This window comes from Pholis gunnellus (assembly GCF_910591455.1).
Source record: "Pholis gunnellus genome assembly, chromosome: 8".
In the NCBI taxonomy this organism is placed as follows: domain Eukaryota; kingdom Metazoa; phylum Chordata; class Actinopteri; order Perciformes; family Pholidae; genus Pholis; species Pholis gunnellus.
Window position 1 is genome coordinate 9,653,026 of NC_136534.1, and position 22,576 is coordinate 9,675,601.

At 41.7% G+C, this 22,576-nt stretch overlaps 2 protein-coding genes across 4 annotated transcripts; one reads left to right on the forward strand and one right to left on the reverse strand.

Annotated features, from left to right (window-relative positions):
- The first annotated feature begins 641 nt into the window (after positions 1-641).
- On the forward strand, positions 642-11,818 carry azi2 (5-azacytidine induced 2). 2 transcript variants are annotated; one of them, XM_079164684.1, is made up of 8 exons: positions 642-779; positions 2,642-2,895; positions 3,558-3,674; positions 3,895-4,000; positions 4,479-4,612; positions 4,977-5,041; positions 6,778-6,902; positions 9,601-11,818. In XM_079164684.1, exons 2-8 carry the CDS (start codon positions 2,677-2,679, stop codon positions 10,041-10,043), a joined length of 1,209 nt encoding a protein of 402 aa, XP_079020810.1. In that variant the 5' UTR covers positions 642-779; positions 2,642-2,676; the 3' UTR covers positions 10,044-11,818. The 2 variants fall into 2 exon arrangements, with proteins under 2 accessions (XP_079020810.1, XP_079020811.1); XM_079164685.1 differs by having other exon boundaries at positions 3,895-3,994.
- Positions 11,819-12,177: 359 nt separating this feature from the next.
- Positions 12,178-19,970, reverse strand: cmc1 (C-x(9)-C motif containing 1). 2 transcript variants are annotated; one of them, XM_079164751.1, is made up of 5 exons: positions 19,897-19,970; positions 19,397-19,489; positions 13,161-13,251; positions 12,924-12,952; positions 12,178-12,796 (listed from the first exon to the last, which is right to left on the reverse strand). In XM_079164751.1, exons 1-5 carry the CDS (start codon positions 19,913-19,915, stop codon positions 12,669-12,671), a joined length of 360 nt encoding a protein of 119 aa, XP_079020877.1. In that variant the 5' UTR covers positions 19,916-19,970; the 3' UTR covers positions 12,178-12,668. The 2 variants fall into 2 exon arrangements, with proteins under 2 accessions (XP_079020877.1, XP_079020878.1); XM_079164752.1 differs by having other exon boundaries at positions 12,178-12,952.
- Positions 19,971-22,576: the final 2,606 nt, after the last annotated feature.

Consider the following 22,576-nt stretch of genomic DNA (forward strand, 5'->3'; position numbering starts at 1 on the left):
CAAATAAAAAGTGACTAACAATTCACAATGCTTTGGCGATGAACAGGTAACGTTAGCTAGCTAGTTATCGTTACATTGCTATACCTAACTAACCAGCTCAATAAAAATACAATTACTTTCTTTAATTTATCTGTCAATGAGAAATAAACAACAGTTATATTTGAGCAGTGTCAGCTGAAGTGACCTTACCTTAGCTTAGCTTAGCAAGTGAGCAAATACTGACAAAGTGTGTTAAGCTAGCTAACGTTGTAACGGTCAACTTCACAATTAACTTCAGCTAGCACGTTAAGGGGCAGCTTTTGCTGTTAATCAACTGTACAGAACTTGTTCAAGACAGTACTTTACATCTCTTTTATTTTTTTATTTTATTTTAACGGTGCTTTAACGCATCTAAGACGAGCTTCTCTCTGAACTGTTTCTTTCAGTCAAACCCGTGTATCTTTCTGAACTGCTTTTTAATCCAGCTGAACTTCCTCCTCTTTCACATGTTGTTCAACCAAACTGCGTTAATACATTTTCCTCCTCGCCGTGCTCAAACCAGTGCGCCACGAGTGGCATTATTACTCACTGCTATTTACATCGAGCGTTTATTTTGAAAGGACTTTAGCAGTCAAGTGACTCCCGGAAGTTTTTGTTTCCTCACCTGTCAGTTCTGACACGGTGCGAGAGTCCAGCTTCGTCTCTTTGTTTTCCTCCGAGAAACAGGTCTTCTTTTTCCAAGAATAAATGATCATCCCGTGTGGTCAGCCGTCACGTAATTGAGGAGAGCATCTAATACGGTTAGTGGGAGTCGAGAGGGAAAAATAATCGACTGCTTTTGCTTCACCTCGCCAGAAGACGTTAGCCAAGAGCTAACGTTAGCTAACTGTTATCATCAACAGATCGATCCTTGTAATCGCGGAATCCATTGATACTTATTGTATTCATCTCCACGTGATCGTCTGTGTTGTGTTATTCACACTGAAACATATTTCAGAACTGGCTGTCGATGTGTTTTGTCGGTTGTCAACAGAGCTAACGGAAGCTAACACGACAACGCTAGCATCGTATACAAACGAGAGTCATTGATTGTTTACATCCTAATTACGGCTGCTTTTCAATGTCTCCTTGAACAAAATACGGTATCTTCGCTGCTGCCATCTCCCTGTTAGCCGTTAGCTCTTATGTTTTATCGAGGGAAGGCTATCGCAATGACGTTCCTGTTCGTGTTTTGGTTACACGTTGACTTTCGTTTTAACTTGCTGGGGCCACTTTCGATTTCATACCATTGCCTGAAGTCCTTTTTTTACAGTCAGTGGTTCTGCATTTGTGTTTGTCTTGGTTTGCAGCCGTGGCATGGATCTTGGAGCATGTCCGGTCATCCTACTGAAACTTACTTTTGGAAAACACTCGGCCTTCACTGTTAAAAACTTGGCTCCCCAGTGTTTGCTGCATCATTGCATGCTGACATCATCGACCAGCGTTAGCTGCACTGTCTCCCCCGCCGAGCTAACTTACTCCAAACACAAAGGATCAAGGAGGGTGTGGGCTCCTCGATGGTTTTAGGATACCGGTATGTCTAGTATGTTTCAGGTAGCTTGGCTGGACTTCTTTCATTCTAGCTGAGAGTCAATTGATCTGTGTCAGTGGTTTGTAACAACAGGTCACTGTGAGTCTCTCTGTTCTCCTCTGTAACTGTGTCCAATCAAAGTTTACCATTTGTATTTCAAACTTTAGAAAATCGTTTTTGTATGCACACAAATATCCCAGACATCAAAAATTGCAAAGCTGCCAATTTTGCTATACCAACAGCTGTATGGACTGCACAAGAAAGATACGTTATTGTAAGATGGACCTGATGATGTGATGATGACCTGATGACTGACTTCATCCATATGTGGCCTGAAGCCGGTTGAGGCCTGTCTGAATCAGTGTAGTGAGGAGGAAGTAATGATGAAAATACAACACACATGTCAACAAACATTTGATGAACCAGTAATACAACTACATTAACTAGGTCCTTTTAAGATGATGACAACTTTAAAAAACAATTTGTAAACCCTATACATTTTAAGTTGAACTCTGCCTATTAGTCACAGTTTCCTTTTGAATCCTGACTAAACAACGTATATATGTTTCTTAAGCTTGAAGCATGAGCTTGACTTCTTGTTTACATCCCTTTTAAACTTCATTTAATTTGAGTGTCACAGACACACAGCTTTGGTTTTCAATATACTGTGACAACAAACCAGTTTCTTCTGACGAATCATGTTCAATCTGATCTGATTTCTCTTTGTATTTGTTGTTCTAAATACTTCAAATGTCTCTTGCACACAGGAAGTGACGCATTGTACATTTCCTGCAGCAAATGTCATCAACTGAACAAAGTTACAGCAACGGGACACTGTTTTATTGCAGGATGGTCCGTGGGATATGTAGTATAAAACGCAGCAATGACCAGCTAATACTCATAATGTGCAGAAACTAGTAACAGAACTACTTAACAAATGTATTGTAATCACACGGCAATACAAATGTTTTATGATAAGTTGTCAAACCAAATGGTACTTCTTTTAATTTATTCATGTTGTGGTCTCTTTTACAAAAAACAAACCGATTCATCATCACTGTGAAAATGACACTGCCTTCATGTCATCCGCAGGTCTTCTATCTGCTACAGAGTAGGCCTGTGCAGGCATGGAGCCCCTGGCAGTGGATGATGACATTTGCATCCTTAAACATGAGACGGCCTACACCGCTGCTGGCGAGAGTCCTGTGTCGGTGTGTGCTGGCGATGAATCCGTCGCGTCCCACTTCGCCCTGGTCACGGCCTATGAGGACATCAAGAAGAGGCTGAGAGACACCGAGCGAGAGAATACACTGCTGAGGAAGAGGGTTAAGCAGCTGGAGGATAAGGTACAGATGTAAATGGAGGGGTGATGGTGGGAGAGAGGCAAGTAGATAATAGCGTGAGGAGAATGAAGTAAAAGGCGTATACTGCTCATCCAGGTGGCTTAAAAGCCAGAGAGCAAGGTTTTTCATTTTCCAGGACATTGGATTTATGGACAAACACAAAATGCTCAGAGAAAGTTTAGAAGAAGTCAGCAGATTCAACCGCAAAATATTTGCCTCTGGGAGAGTGTGCACGCCAGCATCATTAATATTGTTGGCCTATAGTCAAAGCTGTAAAACAATGAGAAATACATCTGCTCTGTCTGAAAACAGAGAGGGGGTCTGGGAAAGTATGGTATTGCCACACAATGTGTTGGAGCTCTACACATGGCTCCTGAAATTGGATTTTAAAAAAAACGAAAAAGGATTGAGTACAATACAGAGAGAGCTATTTAAACAGGAAGGGTCCTAATACAGATGGTAGGCTGAAGTGAAAATGCTGCACAACATGTGGGCAGAGTTGCCTCTCTAAAAGTGTCTAATTTATTCTCATCAGTCTTATCTGGTGCAGCATTTGGCCCATCAAGATAGGATGTGGTGTTAGGAAAGTAACCTCCTACCACAGATGTGTGAATTGAATGAAATCGATCTCTCGTCTCTTTATATCTCATCTCTCTCCACTGTAGCTCTTCAGGCCAGAGGCTCCTCCATCAGAGGGTCCTCAGTACGTGAACAAGGCCTTCAGCGCTTACCGGGGTATCTATATAGAGAAGGAGGACCTGCAGCTGGAGCTTAACAAACTGGTGTGTTCACTGATGGATTTGTATTTTCCTCAAACTGACTAGAGCCTGACACAAAGATCAAGTAGTATTTTGTTAAGGAGAAGACAGATGTGCGCAGAGAGAGAGAGAGAGAGAGAGAGAGAGAGAGAGAGAGTTTGGTTCATTGATATGAATGCTGACTCCCCCTTCTTCTCCCCCCCCCCTCCCCTCTTCCTCACTGTCTCCTCTCTTTCCCTGTCAGAAAAAGGAGAAGAGCGAGAGTGAGAGGTTGCTGACGGAGCAGCTCCAGGCCAAAGAGTTGGAGCTGCTTCAGCTGAGGACGGAGATGGAGACCAGCCAAGGTACAGGTAGAGCACACAGGGTTGCCTTCTTCTCTGTATAGCGGCCGAGCAGCGACTCATGCTGCTTCCTCGTAGTGTCTATTTACTCAAGCGAGAGGATATTATACATTCATTTGTTGGTCTGTGAGGCAAAGCCGATACTACGCTACTGTGTAGAATCTGAAGTACGACACGTAGACCCAGGGGTGAAAGGTAATGAATTACATTTACTCAAGTACTGCACTTGAGTGAATGTAAGTACACACTTCTTCCACCACTGCGTAAAAACCTTCTTTAGCGTTAGATACTAAAATGTGTTGCTCCGTATTTAACTGCATTACCTTATCACACCGAGTGTCTGATTCATTGTAATAAATATACAGCAAAAAGTCACTATCTTAATCATAATGATGTGTCAAAAGTACTCATCAACGATGAACAACATCAACACTTAACATTTCCAAGTTCAACAGTCCTTTTTATTTTTTTCATCGTGTGTGTCCAGTGATGAAGAGCCTGAACAGCTCTCAGGACTACTGGCAAGTGGACAGTATCAGCACTGACCTAAAAATCCACAAACTGCAGGAGGAGCTGGAGAGGGTGACACTGGAAAACAGCAGACTGCTGGAGAGAAGTGGGGTAAGTGAAGGTGGGAAGACAGAGCAGAAAGGAGAGGATAGTAAAAAAGATGGGGGGGGGGGGGGGGGGATAAGAGGTGCGGGAGAGAGCAGCGCTGCTCTTGGGAGAGATGTGGCGTAACTAGAACAGAGGAAAAGCGCGGGAGGAGAGGTGTTAGGGCAGAGCGAGACAGGGTGACACTGGGAGATATAGTTATGTAATAATGGCTGAAGGACAAAGGAGAGAACAGAAAGGGGGAGTATGGGTTGAATAGGAGCGGAAGAGTGCTGTGTAATGAATGGTCCAATAAACACCACAAAAATACTAAGTACAGCTTCAGACACCACCTCCACTCTCTATTTTGCATAACTTTACTCTGATTTAGGAGGAACCCCATGGCCTTAACGGACCAGACTTGGACCAGACCGGTGACTCAAAGCATAATGCAAGGTAACGTGTTTTATGATCATCATTTAAGAGTGGCTTCTAATTCATGTGGCCGGCTCTCATTTCAGTGACGAAAACGACGAAGGGAGTAAGCACGGCGTCAGTGCTGAATAAAATGATCATCCTTTAAGTTGGTTGTAGTCATCATAGGCAACAATCAGTAGAATAAGTTGTATATTATTGTTTTTCTTACTTTAAATACATTTGCTTCTCAGGCAGCATACCTGTTTAAAGACCTCAAAGTCAACAATCAAGCTTTTTTTAGTGCTGGGAGCTCCAGAATACACATTATCCTTCTCAAAATGTTGTGGTTTGATGAGTTGTTTGTTTTCTGACCGCTTGCTGCAATGCGTTTTCATGTGGAACACATGGATGGCATTTACCATCTATGTTTTTAACTGTAAATGCAACAAACATGACTTGAGATGATGGGTTTTACGTCACACCTAACGTTAAATGAATTCAGTTGCATCATTTAGCCATGTGTTCTGGCTCAAACACCACAATGAGTCTGTAAACATTTGTAAAAAAAAAAAAAGTTACACAAGAAGCAAGTTTGGGACGAATGCCGTGATAGTCAACACTGGTAAGATATGTGTGTGTTGTGATACATGGGATGTGATGTGATGTCATGGTATCGGCTGGTGTTGTAATGTCCCCCTTTGGCCACTAGAGGAGGGTGCAGCTTTATACATTTTAACTCAGCAGAACAGCCTATGTTGTGCAGAGAAACCGCAGAAGTACCTGAACGTTATGATCCCGCCAGCTAAACCCCTCACACTTGTGTCCATGACAAATACTTCAAATGTGCCCTCCAGCGCTTTGACGTAAACGAGGTCTGTAACATATGGAATTATCGTTCTCCTACTTTTGCAGCGAAGTTAATCTCCAGTAAATTGGCATCTCCTCGCATTTTATGAAGAACATTCTATTGGTGGTGCATCGTAATTGTTTCACGTGTCAGCAGTTTTCATGTAGCACAAAAACATTTAGTTTTTCTCACAGTATGTTTTTTTTTTGGGGGGGGGGGGGGGGGGGGGGTGTTGCTGTTCCAGGCAGGTGTGTGAAGTTAACGCCAAGTGTTGATTAGATTTTGCAACTTTACATAAGGTGTGGATTAGACAGTTTGTAGGTGTTGCCGCAAATACCTCCACTTGTTTTGGTTTGCATTGCAGCCGATGCTACTGGGCGGTTTAGCGTTGAACTCAATCATCCTTTAAGTGTCAAGAACAGCTTTTCCTTTGCAAGTCAATGACATATCGCCTAATTGTGCCTTTACGATGGTAAATGACGATGCTCAACACCTGTGAAACGCATCTGTGCCTTTTAAATCAGGGTAGTCGGTTAAATGTGTCGGCAGAGAACCGCAGTATAAAGCAGAATTACAGTTATCACAAAGAAACAAGCCTCGTGAGGAATTTACTAAATAGATTAGTCTTCTATGATTAGACACCCGTGACCAAATTAAAGTTACGGGCCAGTTTTACATCTTGGAATGTCAACAAACATGCAAAATGAATCATTCCTTAAGTTTAAGAAAAAGGATAATCACACAAAAGGTCTCCCTATTTGAGTAAGTACAATAACATCATGGATATTTGAATGGTTCTCCAGTGAAACCATGAGATACAGTATGCCACACTGCTTATAATCTTCACCACAGGAGAGTTCTAACCACACCGGCTCTCTAGAAGAAGCAGAAATCCTTAAAACAAGATGCATATTCTGTCCTCCTGCAGGGAGAGGAGCATGCAGCAGACGTACGAGGCCTTGTGTTGTGAGGTCACTCGTCTCCACACAGAGCTGAAGCACCAAACGGGCCTGATTAGAAAACTCAAGCCACTCATCAGTGAGACACGACAAGGTGAGGCACACACACACACACACACACACACAAGCATGTGGGCACACTCAGGGTTGTGCCATTTGTTGCTGTTTCATTTGAATGGAATTGATTTCAATCTTAATTTCTGTGCTTGTGTCAGTATATGTGATGACCTCGTTATCTGTGCTCCCCTTCTGTTTTGTCACAGCTCCAGTATGTACAGCATAGGGAGCATCCTGTAGCCCCCTACACACCCTCATAGCAATTTCTCAGTTCTAGTATAACATTCTGAACAAAAAGTCTTGCACATACAAGTGTCGTATTCATGATTGCACATGTACCTTTTTTTTTCCATGCCTGCATTTGGCCTGTACGTCCGATTCCAACCTGATTGTGTTGGACACATTGAGGAGCTCCCGTCCCTCATACAAATGGAAAATAAGCATCGCATAGTCGGGAATACATTTTGAAGAAGCTTTCCGTTTGAAAGGGACATAAAGGTTGTACTGGACGAGACTGGAAACTGAATGATGAGCAGATGAGAGTGAACAGATGCAAATATGAAGTTAATAAGTATACTTAGAGACTGTATAACCGCACTGAGTTTTTCATAGCCAACCTGAAGGAGCGAAATCAGGACACTGACAAGTGTGACATTTGTGCAAATGTGTCTTTTAACCCGATTGTCCGATATAGTTCACTTCAAGTATAGTGGCTGGAATTCAAACCTTGCTTCTCCGCACAAGAACCAATGTGGCTCACGTGAAAGGAAAGAAAGGGGGTTTGCGGCTGCCTCTCTTCTGTTCAGGGAAGGCTTTTCTGAGGAGACGCACTACTCACCGAGAAGATTTCTCCTGCTGCTCCTTGTCACCATTTGTATAAGAGTGTGATAAGACTGTGGATATTATCAAAGTACTCCAAACACTTTGATCAAGGACATCGTGAAATAGTCTGTTCCGCCTCTCCCCTCCCTCTGCGATGATGTATTCTACTCCAGGAGAGATTACCTCTGTTGTCGATTCCCTCGGAGTGTCAGAAGAGGAGACTAGGAGGTGAAAATTAGAACGAAATACAGCCAGAAAATAAATCTTGGCCTATTTATTCCAGTGAATAACAGGGTAATCCTGTAACTTAGATGAGACAGATGGAGAAATAAGGAAAGCAGGAGTGGCAAATAAAGGGAGATATGAAGGGGCGGGGGGGGGGGGGGGGGGGGGGGGGGTGGTATTTGTTCAGTCATATTGTGCATCTGTATTCTTCTAATGTTACTCCTTTGGAATCACTTATATTCAAATCCTAGACTCAGGAGACTCTCATGGAGGAGTAGCGGGGAGGGATGGATGGATAGAGGATGTGTGAAGGAAGAGAGGCGGGGGGGGGGGGGGGGGGGGGGGAGATACTCTTATTTTAAGTTTATTATTCGCTCAAAATGATGATTTGATAGCAATGCAACGATGCGTGTGATATTAAGACATCTGATTTGTGCATCGATATGCTTTGTACGGAATTAAAAGTGTGGCTTAGTTTATGCATAGAGGTTTGTTTGTTTGATTAGTTCTGGTGAACAAAAGCTATTCATTATTATTGTGGATATTGACATGGTGCAGAGGTTTCATTGTACAATACGTGGCCTGATTTGACCTCACTTCTCTTCTCTTTACACGCTGAGGCCTATTATCTAGTGAGGGATCAAAAGGCTTGCTTAAGAAGCCTCTGTTTAATCCACATGTAAATAAGTAAAGGCATGAGTACGGAGGTGCGATCACGGTGCCAAATACAAAAGGAGACGTTCCAGCTATTGGAGGAAAGACAAGACGGTGTCATTTATGCTGCCAGCTGCATTTTACAGAAATGATGTAGTTAAAAGAAGAAGAAAAAAAAACCCTGTTTTCACACACTTCTCATCCCCTTCTACATAGACAAATGGAGTAAAATGAATCTCATCTGAAGTCTTATGAATATGTTTTGATTTTTTTTCCTGTCTACTTATACTGAATAGTAGAAATGAACCGAAAGCTGAGACGTAAATGCTAATCATTTCTGACAGATAGCTTTTAATAATGCTGATATGTCTACTGAATTAAGCACTTAATGCCAATTGCCAACTCTTTTGACATAAAGAATACAATGCTTTGATTTTTCCCTTCAGTATATCACGCCCATAATCTTTTGTGCTCTATTAATGTGTCTACAGTTGCAGTTGAAGTGCACTCAAATTGAACTGTATTCCAAATATTAAGGTAGTGACAAGCTTTTTTTTCATTTTCATGCTATCCTCTCAGCCATACAATAACTTTGTCTAAATCAAATATTGTATAAAACTGAACACAAATATATTCTTTGATCCCACATTGACTGATTCAAATATAAGTTAAAGAAACACCAAGCATCTGATTGAGCACCCAGTGTCAACTTTTGGCAATGTACAGGTTTTAAATACTCAACCTGATCCCTCTGTTAGGAACTATGTCAAGTAGTGTCCCCATGTCCCCTTATGAGGACACTGAAATAACTATTAATGATATTATCATCACCAATTGTCAAAATATTTTTTGGAAAATATATATATTTGTTGGAAATACAATGCAAAAATTGGCAGGCTCTCACATATCATTTTCGCAACAATTGATACGACTTCAACTCTTTTTGTCTTTTGCTCTCATCCTCCCTCTATCCTTCACTTTGCCTCCCCCCTTCTACCCCCCCCCCCTCCCCCCCTCTCTCTCTCCGTCCCCAGCTGCCTCGACAGTCCCAGTCCAGTGTCTCGACGACGTGGAAAAGAACAACAACCCCGCACTTCCCCAGGCGTCAGCGCCTCGCCCCCCTAGCGCCCCCCCACTCCCCTCGTGCTCCGGCCGCCCTTGCCCCCCCGCCGGCGGGCCGTCGGGCCCCCTGCTGCCGGACAGTCTGAGGGAGGACTGCTGGTACAATGGGCCCTGGCCCTCCCAGAGCTGTTCAGGGGAGGCCCTGGTCGGCGGCGACGCCTGCTCCGTCGTCCTGCCCCCGCCTCCCCTGAACCAAGCTTCCCTGGATGACAGCTCGCGGTCCTTCCCCAGCCCCCCCAAACCCAGCGACGCCATGTTCTGGGAGGGACACACCGCTGCGTCCAACTCCTCGTCCTCAATTGGAAACCGCAGTCCCAGGAGCCCTCCCAACGCCGAGTGGGCCAAGCCCTATTGAGAGGGACGATGATTAAGTAAGAGTGCGTAATTGGATGGAAAAATAAACGAATGAATGAACGGAACTCTCCAACCCTGCCACATAGCTACCACCTAACCTGCCTTAAGTTGATAAGACCACTCCTCTTGGCTGGACTGCACTGGACCTGCTGGTTGTGGGAACTAATTGAGGCCAGAGGAGGCCTTTTTTTGAGGTAAAGACTCTGTAAACCCATTACTCTGTCACCTCCGCACATCGCATTCGGAGAACATATCGGACTTTGCAGAGGAACGTACGATGAGAGACCCTCACCAGAATAGTTTGTCGGCGCGCGTGTGTGTGTGTGTGTGTGTGTGTGTGTCCTTGTATGCACACGCTTAGTGAGTACAAACATGCATACATGCAGTTTTCTTTCCATGTGTGCATATACACACATCAAGCAGAGTGTGCCTGTGCGTGCAGATCAGTGTGTGGGCATCTTTCGCCCGCCTGTGTCTGTATATCGTCATAATAAACCTGATAGGGCTCAAAGGGCCTCTTTCTCCATTCACTGGGGCCACAGCATTGTACTCGAATTTGTAAAACTCCTCCCTCCAATGCAAGTCTTTTTACATTTAATCGCTATAAAGTATAGAAGATACGGAGTCCCGCGTGCGTCTCGTGATCGTGTGAAGGAGATTTGTCGGTGCGAGGACTCGATGGGATTGTTTTTGTACTGTGGTGGCGACAGACATGCAGTAACTGTGGGATAATCAAAGTTTTGTTTAACGTTTTGACAGCTACCAAATTACATCTTTTTTTTTTCTCCCTCAATCGTTTTCATGAAAGTCCTTGGGGATCAATAATCAAAGTTGGCTGTCGATCTACATACGCTTGCCAAATCATTTTTGAGAATGCACTGACAGTTTTGAGTCGGAAACAATAATTTTCATTTAAAAATGTGTCGATCACTGAAATAAAACACTGCCCTCTCACTGGCACCAGAAAAGATTTAACTGTTTACGATTCCCAGCGAGCAAGCCTCCTTGTAAAGGGACATGTCGGGTGTAAGGCTGTGCTTTTACATTGGGAGGACTCGTGGAAAAGGCGTCACACACACTCCCCTGTATTTGAAACCCTGAGTAAGTTGGAAACCCCAATTAGGTTTGTGGAGATTTTGAATTATAGGAAATGTATCTAAACTCTGTACTGTGCTGATGTTAATCTACGATACATTTGTTTTTCAGTATGTGCAGAGTTGTTGTGAGGAGAGGAGTTGCTCTTTGATTTCTCTTTTTAAGTCAGAGTAGAAACAACTGAAGGATGTACAAAAGAAAACACAAAGATACACCGAGGGAGGAATGTGCATATCTGTATAAATGTATATGGTGGGCTTCAGTACTCCGCCAAACGCGGTTTTGCACTCCAAAGCATAGGTTTAGTTGTTTTCTACCCGACCCCCCCTGTCCCCCCCCTGTCCCCAGGCTTCTGATATGTTTAAGACCTGGATGGTGGCTGGACAAGATGTCTAAAAATGTGAAGAAGAATTGTGAGCTGTGACTTGATCAAATACCGCAACGTGCACAAAGCACAAAGGCCCATGGTTGTTGTTTCTTTCCATTTTCTTCAGTATGTTTCATAACTGTGGTCTTTTTGTTCCTTTTTAAGAAATGTTATTTTACAGCAGTAGTTTCATACTTCTGTAAACGATTTGCAAACCAAAATGCAATGTACAGTAGATATGGATTATATTTTAGATTTACTGCACTTCAGACTGTTTGTAAATATGATCAATTAAACAAAGGAAAGGAAATGACGGTGTGAGTTTGCTTTGTCTGTTCATTTTAATAAAACTACAATTCCTACTGTCCATCACAAGGCATCCATCCTACTGCTGAAAATCACTTTATCAACTAGCTGATTTTCAGATTTGATCAACTAATGGTTGGATTCACAATGCCTACTGCCTCAATGCCTTGTTTACGACTTAAGACTAAGTGCTGCACAGCGATATGTTTTTAATAATCTAAAAATGTACGGCCAATCAACAGTTGTGGAGTCTCTTCAGCTGTCACGAACAAGGAGACAACTACACTTTATATTATGTACGACAAGGATTCCTTCATGAACATTTCATGTTTTGTCTGAATTACCACACTGACATACACTTTACTGCCAATGAATATTTTTATTAACAATGTCACATGAGCACACACGGGTCACTGAGATGTCAGAGGTCTCTTACATACACCGTACAAGCGTCCTTTTGAAATTAGTCCTTGCACTTTTTCCTGCAGATGATTTACCAAACTGTAGGGCCAAGCAAAGGCAACAGCCCAGACTCTTCATTACAACGTGTGCCGGCATTGAACGTACGCTATAAACACAGCAGATATTAAGCATCCCTTCATTTATGACTGTACACCTCTAAAGGGAAAGCTGTGCACTCTAATGAAATCTACCAGGTTTAGGTACAGCAAGTGACTGTATGATCAGATCGTTCTGTATAGTCTATCAATCTATAAGCACAGCGGCAAATGTGAAAGAAATGCTGCTGATTCAATAAAGATTATTCTGGTAATGTGATGGAGAACAATAAATATACAGAACCAAAAAAAAAAAACTGCTTATTTTGATTATATACCACTCTTGCACAGCAAACTAGTTTCACTCCAGAGATGTAAATAAAATGCACAGGCGTGTGCCTTTAAGAGTAACGAACCCTGCCAGAGGACCGTGTATCCTGGGTGTGCAGGACTTGGTGCTGGTTCCGACCAGAGCGTCACACTCCGCATCTTCAAAAGGAGGGAATGTGTTACATGTTGTTACATTACATGCTGGTTGGTAGTTTTTGTTTCCTGTTCTTTGGTGCGACCCCCGTCCTCAAAAACTCCAATTTCTCTTGGATGTACTCCTGCTTACACTGCTCGAAGAACACAGGGTCCCTGTAGCTGGTGGCAAACAGAGAGTACAGCGTTTATTGTACAGAAATAAATGTAGCCTTATGTCACTCACTTTGATGGCGATAATATGGTTTGAGACAGTCGGCGACGGTGGGTAAGCCCGTGTAAAAGATGTTGGTTGGATAACACGTGGTGCAATAACACACCTCGCTGTGCGAGCGCTGCGTGTTGCAGAGAAAATTGCAAAAATACTCACTGTATCGTCAGGCATTCCTTCAGCGCTGCATTCTGCTCTCGGCACTTGAACACCATGAGGAAACCATTGTCCTTACAGCAGTGGTTGAAGGCTGGAGGGAGGTGGAGAACGAAGGTGTTGGAGAAGGGCGAAATTAGCAGAAAAAGAGGAACAGGTTCAGCGAGTACAACAGCCTCAAACATAAATGTATTACTATGTTGATATCATACCTTTCACCTTACACTCTTACATCCTCGAGTGCAAGCGCAGAACAGAAAAAAAACAAAGATGGGCCTCATCTTAGCACTCCAGCACAAGGAGAAACCTGGTCTGAGGCCATGTTGCAAACCCTCTTATCAAACTGAAACCCATGTCCCGTAACTTGTCGGCTACATCGGCATCCCGGCTATAAATACCATGCGGTAGCCTACATTCAGCTTCTTGGACTTTCAGTTCTGTATTTTGCATGCAGGTCCAAGGAAGGTAAGCACATTCTGTGTTGTTGGTGTTGGCCATCCTGCCTGTGACTTTATGGTCAGAGTGTAATTTGCTGCCCTCTAAGCCCTCTGCTCAGCATATGGGCTGTTCTGGACAGATCCACAGGCAATAAACTCACCTGTGGCAGTTGTTCTAGGACTCTGGCCTCCATATGCAACGCAGGGGAACACAGGCCTCCTGTGGCCTCACTGATTATCTCACCAGATAAGGACAAAGGCCAACAATGGAAAGAAAAAGGGACGAGCACGGTCTAAACCACAGCTCTCCCACTGTTGCGACACTTCCAAAACATGTTCATGCCCCCTCCATCTGTCATTCTGCTAGAGGAGTGGCCACATCCTGGTCTGCAATGAGGGGGGTGTCACTGTACAGACCGCAATATAATGCAAAAACGCTATACATCTGGAACATAATAAATGAAAAAGCCCTTCCACGAGGCAGCATCAGTGACACTGTGCCCCGGCTGGTGGCGTTGAAGACTCTTCACCTTGTTAACGAGCTATTTGTCAGGGATTTAATTAAAAACACTGGCCTGTAATGTCCCCCTTTTCAAACATCTGACATCATAAATACCTTTATCAGCGGCATCAGTATGGTTATCACACAGTCACTTTCATCAGGATGCAGATGTGAAAAAAAAATAAATAAAAAAAAGGCAACAGCAAAACCAATTTAGAGAAGCAGAACAGTGCGACTAATCTAATCAGCAGACGCCTCGTCCCTGTCCCATGGCACTAATAGATGCTGCGGAGGGTTGCCTTTCGGATCGCAGCTACACCAAAGGAGAATCTATGAGACGAGTCAGAAAAGGCCCTTCTAAAGGAAGGTGTGATGGCACCTTCACTTTGGGCGGTTTTGTTTGCCATTTTTAAAGATACAGAAGTGTAGTTTGGCAGTTAGTAGAAAGCAGAAGCTCGGGGCTGGAGCGTTTAGGGAGACTTGGACCTTCAGAGGAAGAGAAAAAGGTGTGAACCTCAAACACGTAAATTAGTTAAAATGGATTTTTGTGATGAAATTTGTATTGATTTACAAGATATATGGATTAAAAATCAACACCAAGTAAACAGTGAAAAACAGGACAGAAATAAGGAGAGGAAGATTTTTATTATTATTATTATTATTATTATAATGTCGTAACTGAAACTGAGGGATGCACCAATTTGATACAGATATCAGATAGTGATGCGCGATGCGCGATAAATACCAACCTGATAAAATATCGTCCGATAAAGAGAAATTTATATCATTATTTATTACTCTGATAATGAAATTATAGATGATAAATCAAAGCCAAATTGATTGCGGGCTCGCGGTCAGAAACGGTGAAATACACTCCGATTCATGGGGGAAAACACGCAGTTCAGCCACTCAAAGGATGCATCAATCTCCAAACAGGCACATTAGTCGCTACCTCTGACAGGACCACAGCGGTTAGAACGTAGAGCATCTAATACGTGGAGGTATTTTGCGATCTGTAACGTTTTAAATATGCAAGTAGGCAAAAACTTTGCCAGGCTCACAATTCAGCAGAGTGGCGCTGTTCCTATTATGTCTGTCGATTAAGGTCATTTCACTTATTTTGATGAGGGTTACCTTACACTCATGCATTAAAGTTGCATAGCTGTCTGCCAACAGTATCAACAGTGATAATATGCCTTGTCATTGTATTTTATCTGCAGACTAAGCAGCCGTAAATGTTTTCAGAGCTATGGAATATTAAATCATCCACCTCAGGTGTGCATAATAAACAGATATGAACTTTTTTTTTTTATTACAAATTGTGAAATAATTAGTATTGGCTATGAGGCAGGTATTTAGTGAGTTACATATTGGCTAAAAAAATATATAAATTTATATTAAATTGTGCATCCCTAATAAGGGATATCTGACCTCATGTTTACTTTGATTACACATGTCTGAACTATATAATGCGTCACATATCTACAAAGCCAATGTTAGCGCGGAAGTATATAACAACTAAATGAAGCACCTCCAGAAGCATCACGCCAAAGTTGCTGTCGGTGCCCAATTTATTACTTTGATAATAATGTATTCATTTGTTACATTTAGTTGTGCAAAGTTAGCAACGCAACATTTAAGTCAAGGCTGATGTTGCCTTACACGTTAAAGAATGAACCCAGTCACTTCCACTCAGTGAGGCACACAGCGTGTTGATTAAACACTGGTATTGGATATCAGTAGCAGAACTGAAAAAGTCAGATCGACACATTAAGTATGTAATTGGGAAAATGACTATTTCAACTGAAACTTTTTTTCTTCTTCTGAACTTTGGATGAAATTTACAACCAAGTAGCTTTCTGCAAATGGAAGCAAACCAGTAGGCAGGAGGTTGCTCATTAAATATTTGGGTCGTTTACTTTAAATGGTTCATTCTGAAAGACAAGTGAGAGCATTGAAACGAAAAAGCAAAGCAAAAGACGCCAGCTAACTTAAAACTACAAAAAACGGTCAGTAGTACTCGTCGTGTTCAACATCAAAGCCAACGACACAACCGTGGGACGTTTAGAGGCCCGTGTGCTGAGACAGATCACACAGGAAAACATACTACTGGATTCAGTAATGTTTGTTTCTTTGTAAAAACCTCAATCAGCAACACATGTGGGAGCCCAGTGCAGACACAAACATACCGAATGAAATGGTAGAGGGCGGACACGGAGGTGTGAAAATGAGTGGGATGAGAAGCTAGAAATGTGATGGGGGGGGTGGGGGTTTCCACTACCCACGCGGCCACTGTTCGTCTCGTCACCTTGGGCTGCATGTGCACCGTCTGAGCCCGCGTGAGCAGTAAACACTGGCTCATGCAAGCCCGTCAAGATATTACAAAACCACATAACCGAGTCATCTTCTGGCTTGATGCGTTGCTGCTGCAGCAGGCGTGAGCAAAGCTGCAGGTTAATCGGCCTGTTTATCAATTCAGAGACATTTTATAAAGGAGCACATTGTGAGAGTGGGGTTTTTTATGGTTGCCATTGAAAATAACGCTACATACATCCTGGCCTGGAGTCACATTTTCTATAATACATTTCCTATGTATTAAATATGGTTGTGGAGTCACGCATACACGGATTATACGTGTGGTGAACAAATATTGTGGATTCCGGCCTCAGGGAGAAGTTAAACCATAAATATAACGAAGCATTAATGAAGCGTTTGTTCACATTATCTAATACTTTGGGGTTTTCTAAACACACTGTTTGGATTTCGAGGCGTTTCTTTGTTTTACAGCTTTCCAAAAGCTATTCATTCCTCTGGAGGTAAAATGCAGACTTTGATACAAACCAAAAAGTGGAGGGTGGCAGTATCCTATTGTGACGCTTAAGTGTAATGAGAGCTGAATATTATTAGTTCAAACAATAACCTAAAATGATCACAATGGGGGACTAAATTAGTTATCTTTTCATACTTCAGTGACTGCATACTAAACCCACTGCACTCTCATACCGAGCATACTAAAGCCGTAGAAATTCATAACCTTACATTAACAAGTAACAATGTAAGTGTATTTTTGACCTTCTCTTAAACTTTTGTAGTCTAGATTAGCATCAGGACTCTCAGTTTGCATTGGTAATAACAGATACACTCAGCTGACGGTCTATTAAACACCTCCTGCCGTGTAATACAACAGCCCGACTATACATCCTACCTTCAGGAAGCTTATAGTGGTGAGATTTTATGAAGACATTACTCAATACAACTTCATTATGACCACATAATACAATTCTTAGTTGGAGGGTTTTGCTGACGATGGAGTTGAAAGAACATTTAGTTTTCTCTATTTTCATTACAGATCCACAAATGAACGCAGACATGACAAAAGAATCGCAGGTCCTTATTGAAAATCAAATATATTTGTGAACACAACTGTGATGTCACTGGTGTGACCGAGACCATCATTGTTCGGTACAGATTGATGGATTTTGATAACGATGGCTCACTTCAATGGCCTCGGGTCCATACAGTGCTCCAGTGAGCCAGTCTGCAGAACACCAATGGAGCGGACATCCAATGGAAAGACAACGAAACAATGACAAAATCTCAACTAATAAAGTTCCATCAGAAACTGCTCTGACGACCCAAAGGACTCTCAACTCACCGTGTGCCTGGACAAACGCAATCTTGACACTCGAACCAATTTATGAACTAGAAGACCTTAGTTAAGAGTGACACTACATGGTTTTACATGGCGGAAATGTTGAGTTTAATCCTCGCCATTCATTTATTATGCATATTAGGTACAGAGGTCTGTCTGTATCACAATAACAATGTCTATCTATGTTGTGATTTATATCAACTGTTTGATACTGTTCCACAGCGGAGATAGCTCACATTTCAAATACGGAAGAATTAAATAGACTGTAAGTAACTAGTATTCATTTGGTAAAATAAGGTTAAATTAAATAATCAAGACAGTTGATAGGGTGGGAGTGGTTTACATTTCACGCCATAAAATTGCCCCCCCCTCCCCCCTCCTTCTCAAGAAGATAAAGCAAGATGCACTTCGACGGGTGGTCTCCTTCCCCCGTTTCTAAAATACTACAAATATGATTGAGAACTTTTAATCCTGCACACCAGATCGCTCCCTTACGGTTCCACCGGTGCCGTCTAATGTGCCCTGCAGCTCCGACCTGCGATGCACCATTTACTCCAGCAACTATTGAGAGCAAGACACTCAAAAATAAGACTTGAAAATGAAAGACAATTTGAAACTGGCAAAGATGCCGCAATGACCCCCCGCAGCTACAAAAGGTGATAAGATGACTCAGCATCTTGCTGAGAGAGATGGAGATGAGGAAGAACAGTTCAAGCCCAACCTCAACGAAGAAGACGACCACATTCCGACGGTCTCAGAGGAAGCCGAACCAACTGCCACCGAGCGAGAGACGGAACGATGCGATTTAATCGACTACGATCATCCAACATGATGCGGAGGCCGTCAGAGGAACAGCATGCAGCTTTACCTCCCATCAGCCCATCAGAGCCGTCAGGTGAAACAATACCATTTCCAAATGTAAACGAGTTTGATGTTCTCTGGCCAAAAGACGGATTTTATTAATCACTCAATGATACGAGTCACTGATTCTACCTGGTCACGTGCAATCCTTTTCATTTTGTTGAGGTTCATCTGTATTGATTGTGCTCTTCATCATATTCTTCATTCATTCTATTCGTTTTGTTTATTCATTCACTTCATGTTTAGTAGTTTAGTTATGTGGTTCGTCTAATAAATATTCCATTTATAAAGAACTTGATCATTTGATTTGTGTGTATATGAAATAATCGGTCCCTGTACACCTCGAGAAGAACTCCGTAGCAACCCTGAGATTAGGGTTTAGTTGATTCATATACAAAATTTAAGTTTTCCCTATTTTGCCAAAATTGGATTGCATCAAAAATGGAATCTTATATTAGTTGAACTAATGGTGGCTTATGAGTACCATCATTCTTTCATACTAATTCATGAGTTTATAATTCACACTTAAATTATAAATAATAATTACATATCTTGATATAAATTCATTATTATTTATTAAATCTGCTACCAGCAGCAACGCTACACCAAGAACCACAAACTGCATCACCTAAATTAAACGCAGTCGCCTCTTTCTGCATAAAACCTCATCCTTATTGACAAAACAAGTATGGCTGTGGTCCTGCTTACCTAAACTCATTGTTTTTATGTGACTATGAAGTTGGGAAGGAAGAGAAGTGCTCTATCTGTCGCACATAGACACACACACCTTCAACTTTCTCAACACAGAGCTCCTTGGCTTTCTCCCTCATCATTTTGGGGATAAGGACATCTTTCTCCACGTGCCTCAGTTGGATCTCGTCTGAAAAAGCAGGGCACACATGAAGACAGATACACAGGTAAACGATCAGGACCATGGTTAGCACCAGCATTAGTGCTCGTCCCTGCCTCTTATACGTTCGTTCGGGGTGACGTTTGCCTCCGTAACGTACTCACACACGAGAGACACAATCTGGGGCTACCATTAAGGAAGGCTGTGAACATAAAACGATAAGCTAATGGAAACACGAACAATCATTTCCCATTACGTAGAGATAGCGACTTCAGTGTATTTATGCTAGCTTACGTTAGCTAAACACGAGTCCACATAACGTTGAATAACGTTAAAGCTGAATAAAGAGTTACGTGACTTGGATACTTAACGCTAGCTAACGTTATGTCATAAAAAAAACCCCGTCATGCACTTAATAGAGCAGAAATGTGTAATACCTGTGTTAGCTGCCTCCATTGTGTTTCTCAAAACATTACAAAACTGGACCAATGTGACCTCGCGTCCGCTCAAAATACTTCCGCTGACGTAGTTAGGCGGCGCAGGAAACTACAAATCCCAGTGTTACTCACGGAGTCATTTTTATGGAAAGGAGTTTCTGATGCTTTTGCCCTTTCCATTTACATTAACAAGAGACCCATAATATTAGAAACACGTTACACGCACTATGTGGTTAAGCATATAATAATAATAATAATAATAATAATAATAATAATGTTTTCATTGTAATTGCCCAAAAAATGAGGGGTGACCAACCATGTAGCCTATGTCTAAAAATATGTCAGTTAATCCCAATCCAAATAATGTGCTCCAGAAAGACATAACCTATACTGTTATTCCCTCCTGGTTGGACACATTTACAGTACAGAGGGGAGACATAATTGTAGAAATGCCATCCCATTAGCTGTTTTATTTTGTGAGAGATGTTGTTGCTAAGCATCATAAGTATTAAGGTCTTTTTTTTTTTTTAATAATGTAAAATAGTGTAACGGTGCAATGTTGTCAGAGCCAATGTGAATTTAGTGAAGACCACGTGCGTCCTCCCATAACCATTATTACATGACTTTTACTTAGATTTTAATTCATTAAAATGGAATAATTGTACAAATCCCTTTGCCAAAGTCACATTTACTTTTACGGCAGAAGTAGACTGTCAGTTATGATATGTATTAGCACTGACAAATTAAACTATTTCAAATTATGACTGAATTATTATAGCTTTGGTTTTGCAGTATTTAATGACTGAATGCAATAATGAATAATTCTTCTTTCTTTGTTCTTTCACATGGAAAAGAATACATAATCAAAAAATATCTGGTATTTGAATTTACTGGCTTGAGGGGAATGAAGCCATAAGATTGGTAAACGAGTACTCCGCTGAAAGTATCGTCCAACCACAATGTTTCTGAGCCTGCATCACAGACTGCATGTTGAGCAGTAAGCCTGACCACAGTCAGTTGTGGGGGGGACTGACTGTCTAGATCCCATGCAAGGAGGCCCCACCTGTTCAGTCAAAGCGACAGGTACACACTCACAGACATTCACACACACCTTGAAGCAAAAGACAAGATTCACACGTTTGACTACACTAAGAAATAAGCGTAAACTACCCACCTCCACATCCAAACCACATATACACCCAGTGCGCCTTCACCACTTACACTCACCCACTCACCCACTTGCCTGTCGACTTGAAGTTCTAACGGCTCTCTGACCTTACAATGCTAAAGCTGACACTTTACCTCTGTGGAGGAGCACATTCTTTTCATCTACAAAGCAAAAGCCAGAAAGAAAGAAAGAAAAAAAACAATGATTTCTACAAGCAAAAAAGAGACCCCCGTTAACAAACAGAGATCACAAGCCATCACCTGTATGAATTGCATGCTTTTTAAAATGTTTTTTTTCTTTCTACCCTAGACAGTTACAGCAGATGGACGCAAACATCTCCAAGCCCTACCAAACACCTCCCAGACTGCACACTCTTCTGTTTCCATCCCTCCTGACACCAGGTGGGCATCTGCAGATTTTAATATCAGCAGATCTTTCCAAAGTGTAGCACTAGCCAAGTTGTCACAACAAGGCCAAATGCAGCACATGTGAATGATTGCACACACTGAACCGAATATGACAAAAAAAGCTATATTTTATCTCTTGAATACTTGACAGAACATGAGCATTATTTTATGTTTCATCCTGCAATTAATATGTACCTTCCAAAAAAATAATCCACTCAGCTGAAGACAAAATTTGCTCTATCCACAATATCGTCAAATCTCTCAGACACAGTGTATGGTAACTATGTATATCCATATATATATACATAAGTAATATTTTGTTGATCAAATTAGTATATTAACAAATTTAAAGCAGAAGCCATAACATTAATGTCAAATGATGAGGAGGAAATATGTTACAATGGAAAAATAGCACATCATCTCCTTTTTTGGTTTACGAAGAAAATCAGATTCTTTGATGATGAGAAATGTTAAGTATTTTTCACCAATTCATCATAAATGCAAATTGTAATGCAAAACAATCATAATTATAAAAGCAGAAATTTGGACCAAGTAGCATGAGAAAACCAAGCAATTAGCAAAAGGGTTCTGATTCATCACTTTTCATGCAGAGTGTGCGTTTAACCAAGTTCAAACCATTCATATCCTTCATAAGAGAAAATAACTGAATCATTGCAGGTTTTCTGTATTGGGAACACAATATCGTAGCATGCAGTCTAACTGAATCCTTCTGATTTTCTCTGACAGTGTTGCCTGCCTACTGAAATGCTATAATGCTCACCCGTTACTCAAAGAAAACACTCTTTTCTCCTTCCTTATATTCTTGTTTGGCCACAGTATAAATATACAGAAACACCAGATGCTTATTCAGTGTAAGTGTGAACCCTCTTTGGGTTTTATAATGAGGTTATCAAACAAAAGATAAAGAATAAGAGAGCCAAAATGCAATAGTCGAACAGCTATCAGGTGGTTTTACTAATTCACTTACTGACTTACTATGCAAGACAAGCAACTAGTGGAGCAATTGCATATTGTTGTTTTGTACAACAGTACAAACCGGAAGCTCCACCTTTAAGGATAGAAATCTTAACAGTATTTGTTGATT